Genomic DNA, 6412 nt, shown 5'->3' on the forward strand with positions numbered 1-6412 from the left:
TGCTTTGTCTGATGCCAGGGAGAGTTTGACCCAGAGCTCTGTAATGCAATATTCAATGTGTAATTAAACTGATTGATTGAGACCGAATTGAATCCGATCTCATCTTTAGAAACGAACACGCAGAGAAGACAGTAATTCTCAATAGCTTCTACTTTGGAGTCTCAAATTTACAATATCATCTTTATAAAGTGTTTGTCTCTGACTTTTCATTAGCAGCTGTACTGGAAATAACACACAGCTGGGATAATGCTAGCTCTTCGAACACTGGCAAACAATCTTCTTCCACTTCCAGTTGCTATGCCAAGTTACATTAAACATATCCACAAAGATAAAACAGCCTCCAACTTATCTGACTCTGGTGAAGAAGGAAAGCGAGAGGATTTTCCAAAATGTTCCTGACTGCTTGAAGTTGTTGAGGATCTTGAAAATAAACTACTTACCGATGGGCACCATTGCTAATTCAATTTCTGTGAAAAGGGGAAGAGCGAACAATGTGTTAAACACCACAACAGACAAAAGCTGAACAGAATCATAAAAAGTGTCGCCTGACTAGAAACTGTACCTTTGCCAGACAAATAAAGCTCAGCTGTGCTCTTAGCCTCTCCTCTGGGCTCCAACCTCACAATCACTGAGTATACGCCTACATGGGATTAGTAATGAAGACGTTTAACACTCAAGTCAGAAAAAAAACAATGAGAAAAAAAATCTGCAGGGCTCTGTGATGGGCCTTTGGGGCGCGACGCCGCTCTACACACCTTCGTCTTCTATGGTCACATTTCGGATGACCATGAAATGTCTTCGGCCCTCGCTTCTGAAGTTGTACTTAGGGCATTCTTTCAGTTCCCAGGTGTCTTTGTACCACGAAACGATAGCGTTGTCGAAGGAAACCTCACACTCAAAGGTGGCCGACTGGCGCTCGTTGACTTCAATGTTGTGGATGCGTTTGGTGAAATGAATTTGTTCAGCTAAAACAGATAAAGACGTGAATGGGTAAACGTGTTTGGCATCACAACTGGAATGTATGACAATAGCTGAATGGTAGTTTTTCATCGACACAACATCCACATGGTTAGAAATGATGACCAGGGGAAGGTTTATGGGACGGTTATGATGACTGGTTGCTGGGGGAGGATGAGTTTCAGTCGAGACGGATGTAAAAAGACAATGAATCAGACGATGGTGGACGATGTTGCAAGATAACTGTGAAGAAAGTTAAAACAGAGGAAGACAAATCCCAGAAGAAAGAGAAAAAAAGAGTAAAATCCAAATCTCCAACGTTAGTCTCAGAGATGGTGAAGGGAGTCGAAAGAGGTTAGTAACGGGCAGAACATCCACCACGTCTAGAAGGTTGCAGGACGTTTCCAGGTACAAACCTTCCACCCAGAGGTCGGCCGAGGACTCCAGGTGCTGGTACCTGCAGCTGTATCTGCCCTGGTCTTCAGGCTTCAGGTCTGTGATCACAAGCTTCTGAACCTTGTGTTTCACCTCGGACGTGTACCTGCCCTTCATCTCTAACTGCTTGCCGTTTTTAAACCACTGAGCCTCTACGTTTGGGATGGACAACTGACAAGACAGAGCGCATGACTGGCCTTCCTTACCCGATGTGTCCTGCAGATGCTTCTCAACCTCCGCCTCTGAAAGACAAAACACACAAACATATAAATGCAGCTTCTGTTAGGGTTTGAGGTTAGATGGATCTGAAACTCTAAAGGCTGTGAAACGTGTTTGTGTTCTTACAGCTCCACTAATCAACATTGGATCAGATAATCAGTAGAAATCCAAACGGCAGAGGAAATGAACAGGTGGCAACTTTATAAGGAGACAGAACTCTAAGTTACGTGTTCCTGAAGTTTTCCGAGTAAATCACAGGACTCCAGGGGGAACAAGAAACGACAGATGTGCTGCAGCTGCAGGGGAACACTTCTGGTACTGACCCATGACGGTGAGCTTGGCGCTGGAGATGTGCGGCCCACAGACGACCCGGTAGTTGCCCTGGTCAGACATCTGGCACTTCTTGATCCGGAGCAGGTGGCGGTCGCCGCTGATGCTGATGTCGTACTTGTCGCTGGTGTCCAGCTTCTGGGTTCCTTTGTACCAGGACAAAGTGATCTCTGGATAGTTGATCTTGACCTCGCACTCAAACTGGGCCTCCTTGTTGGTGAAGACGGCCTGGTTGGAGATGTCCTTCAGCACGGTGACGGGCTGCAGGAGCAACAACAGCATTAACACCCTGAAGGTCATGTTTCTAACGAGACGCAGACATTTTCTCCTCATAACCGTTTGAAACTTTCAAATTGAACAGACTGATTTTTGTGGTGGTTCGGTTAAACATCAGTGTGAAACTTTCATCCTTTGCCGTCTGTCTCCGAGTGGCGCTGAAAACTTGTCCAAGCCTTCATGACTTTCAGGCTGGTCTGTTGTAATCTGGTACTGTCTGGATGTCCCGATAACTGTCTGAATGTAAATATAACGGGACAGAATGAAGAAAAAACCTGCAAACTTAGAGTTTACTGGATGACCTGTTAAAGCTGTGCCAGAAGGGAAACAACAAACCTTCCTACTATCTAAAACACTGATTCATTCCTTTGGCTTCGGAACAACATCAAATCAGAGTCACGTTCATGTGAACAACTGCTTAAGTGTTTCCTCACAACTAAATGTTCGTTTGAAAAACTGGTTAATAAATTGTGTTTTCTGCATTTTGTACCTGCAGATTAGCAGTCAGATGCTCCCTGCCTGTTCTGAGCTCAACATCTGCTGCCATCATCTTATTCTTATGATCATATGACAGCAGAAAACGTTCATGGACAAATGGAAAGCATCCTTGATTTTGCTCCTGCTTTTTTTTATAGAGGGAGTTTCTGATCTTCATGGAGATGGAAACACCTTCTCTGAATAATGTGTCAACATTCAGGTGGCATGACTGATCAGCTGCTTCTGATATCATCGAACATGGCCGACACAGTGACGTTCTGCTTTTCCAGCAGATTCCTGACCTCAGTGCGCTCCATCCTCTTCTGCAGGTCGGCCACCAGTCGGGCCATGTCCTCGTCCGACTCTCTGTCTCCACGTTCCACCTCCTGCAACAACAACAGCATCACTCAGAACCACAGACGTCCTCCACACAAATCAACCAGCAGAGTGGAGATCTTACCGGTCTTCCACTTTCTTCAGCCTTCTCCTTCTTGAGCTGCTCGATGGCCTGCAGCAGGCCTCGGTAGTCTGTGATGCCGTACATTCGGGCATATTTCTCGTACTCTTTGGGGTCCACGTTTCTCAAGAGCTCAACAATGTCAATGTCCTTCTCTTCCTGTGGACTCTTCTGCTTCGATGGTGTCCTGAGAACAAAGGAGGTGTTGGCTTTGTAAAGATGGAGGCTAAATGTAAACACTAGGGTCAGTCTGATAGAGGTGCTGTCTCTCCATCTGTGTTCAGAGTTCACTCTATGGAAAGTAAATTCTGTCAAATATCTTCTTCTTATAATGTCTACTAAATGAAATTGTAGAACTGTAGAACCTTGGCTGAATTTTAGAGTGTTTCTGAGAATTTCATGTCCTGCCTATGGAGCCATGATCAGGGTTCAGTATCTCCAGGAATAAAGCTCTCTGAGCCAGGAGATGTGGTGAGAACACAAACAGAACGTTTTCCAGCAGATCTAAAGATTGAATGGATCCAAATGAGGACAGAATTCTTTTTTTTTTTTTTTTAATTTTCATTTTGGCTTTTGCCTTTATTTATCAGAGCAGTGGAGAGAGGGACAGGAAAGGGGGGGAGACCTATGGATGGATCCATGGTTCTACTGAAGTCCAGTCTTTGGTCACATTCCACCAACTGCTGAGGCTCTAGCATCAGTAGAACCTGATGTGGTGAAGTTGGACCAGACAAGGTTCAGTTGTTGGATATTCAGAGTAAATGTGGATGTGCACTCCCAAACATTTGGACATTAAGACCAACAGAGACACTGAAATAGCTTCGGAGCAGCTCCATTCCACAAACAAATGAAATGTGAATCTGCTGAGTAATGAGAGCTTCTGTGCTTTAAGCGCAGCACTGACCTCCTGTTGGACTTGTGATGCTGATCCAGCGGATCATGACGTGTTTCAGTAAACGAGAGATTTATTGTGATGTGTTCACCTATCAGCAGCTTCTCTCTGCAGTGTTCAGGATCTTTATGAGAGCATCCAGCAAAATCAGCCTCATGTGCTGGTAAATGTCAGCATCAAGCAGCTTGGAGCTCTGCACATCCAGAACCAACATCTAGAACCTGTGGACTCCAGGTTCTGGTTCCTACCAATGATCCACATCAACATTTCGTCGATACGTGTAAAAACTGAACCTTGTCTGGTCCAACTTCGCCACATCAGGTTCTAATGATGTCCTCTGCTGGATACATTCAATCCTCCGATCTGCTGGAGCTCCCGTGTGGTCCTCACCCAGCTTCCTGTCTGTGGGACTTTTGTTTCTGGAGATACTAAATCATGAAAGTGGCTTCGCAGGTTTTCTCAGGGTGACAATACAAAAACTCTCAGGTCTGAAAACAGATCAAATCCCCATGCTTCAGCCAGACATTTTTTCAGAACTTAGTTTTGGGTCCCAAGTAGCAAACTAGCGAACTGTGAACGGAAGCAGAGCCAGTGCAGCACCACACTGGCTGAGTTCTGTCAGATCACCGTCTCAAAGCGAAACTCACTTCTTCAGTTTGGCTCGGAGGTCTCCCTCCAGCTGCGCTGACTCTTTCTTTTCGTCCACGTGCATGTCGGCGCTGCACTCGATCTCGCCGTGTTTGTTGGAGGCTACACAGCGGTACTGACCCGAGTCCGACTTGGTCACCTCTCTGATCTCCAGCTTGGCGTCTTGGCCCTTCTGCTCGATGGAGATCCGGCCGCCGTGCGTGATCTGCCTCCACTTGCCCTTCATCCACTTCACGCTGGGGATGGGGTCGCCGCCCACCTTGGCGATGAAGGTGGCGATTCCCTCTGAGGAGCGGCAGGCCGAGAGTCAGAACTGAAACCAAGCACCTGAATGTGTGATTTATATGCTGAGTCACTCACTTTCAGTGACGTTTGCAGTCTTGGGCTCCTCGATGAAGAACAGATTGTCCAGTTTTTTGGTCAGCAATGGTGCTGCTGCTTCAGCAGGAGGTGGAGCTCCTGGTTTCTCTGCAACACAACAACATGGTGCAACATGGCAGCTGTTCAGTCCCAAACACAAAAACAGTTTCAAAGGCACTTACAGCTTTTTGTCTTTTTTATTCTCTGAAGCCCAAAACCTGCAGGTCTGAAAGAATGGCACCACTTATCTGTCACTAAATAATAAACTCCAACTTTCACAGACCTTGAACGTATCACGTGATGACTCATAACCAAGTCTAAGCTTAAAATCAAGACATTTCATCAAAATCACTTTGTCGGCAAAATTAGAGGATTTGTAGCAGATCCAGTAAGAAATAAATATTCTGCATTCTTCAGCACAAAGGAGAAGCCATGAATGACTTAATGCAAAGTGAACAAAAAATGAAATGTTTCTCTGTGGTCTCCATGGTTGTGAGTCATGCTGACAGAAGACGTCTCTGAGTTCTCTCCTCCTCCATGTTCTGGTTCAACACAGCTGCAGGACTTTGTGCTAACACCTGAACCTCAGTGAGGAACAGGAGACGGGAGCAGGCCAAACACTGCAGCACAGATAATATCCTCCATTAATGGAGACTCACTGACTTTGACAGAGAAAACTTCGCGAGTGCAAATAAACCCAAGCAGATTAGACCTGATTATTGTAACTGATATGAATGATTATCTGTCATGCGTTGGATTTTATTCATAAATCTGTTCCTTCTTTTGCTGGTCATCAGTGAGCAGTGAGCATCTCTCAAATTACCACATAAGCTGTTCTTTTTTTGTTTAGATTTTTTATTATTTATCATTCTTTTCTATTTCATTTCATTAAAAAGTATTACTTTGATTAATTTAATTCAATAACTTTCGTTTTACTGTTACATTTATTGCTTGTATTGCCTTCGATTGTCTTAATTATTTTTCTCATTTGGTTGTGCATGTGTCTCTGAACCTCTTTTAAACATCTTGTATTCTGTCTTGTAAAGCCTCAAAATGTTTATTTGATATCAAACTTCAGGATCATTTTCTTAACAATCTACAGCACTATCAAACAATAGTTGATGTAGAAGCTCCACCTGGTGGAACAGCCAGGTACTACAGCTGGTCTATGATAGATTTAAGAACATCATGGAGAGAAAACAGGTTTTCTCCATCTTTTGGAGCCTCAGAACATCCTACCCTCTAACCCTACATCTACCCTCTAACCCTACATCTACCCTCTACCCCTACATCTACCCTCTAACCCTACATCTACCCTCTAACCCTACATCTACCCTCTAACCCTACATCTACCCTCTAAC

General features: G+C 44.6%; 1 protein-coding gene across 1 annotated transcript in view; it reads right to left on the reverse strand.

The window, feature by feature from the left end:
• ttn.2 (titin, tandem duplicate 2) overlaps positions 1–6412 on the reverse strand; it is a 236644-nt gene that overhangs the window by 147725 nt on the left and 82507 nt on the right. The window contains exons 73-81 of the mRNA XM_008292835.1: positions 5052–5159; positions 4691–4976; positions 3155–3338; positions 2997–3080; positions 1935–2202; positions 1374–1634; positions 756–965; positions 563–640; positions 441–467 (exon numbers count right to left, since the gene is read on the reverse strand). Coding sequence (XP_008291057.1) covers positions 441–467; positions 563–640; positions 756–965; positions 1374–1634; positions 1935–2202; positions 2997–3080; positions 3155–3338; positions 4691–4976; positions 5052–5159 — 1506 coding nt within the window. The remainder of the gene's footprint in view (positions 1–440; positions 468–562; positions 641–755; positions 966–1373; positions 1635–1934; positions 2203–2996; positions 3081–3154; positions 3339–4690; positions 4977–5051; positions 5160–6412) is intronic.

Source organism: Stegastes partitus, unplaced genomic scaffold (genome assembly GCF_000690725.1).
Source record: "Stegastes partitus isolate 25-593 unplaced genomic scaffold, Stegastes_partitus-1.0.2 Scaffold837, whole genome shotgun sequence".
NCBI lineage: Eukaryota > Metazoa > Chordata > Actinopteri > Pomacentridae > Stegastes > Stegastes partitus.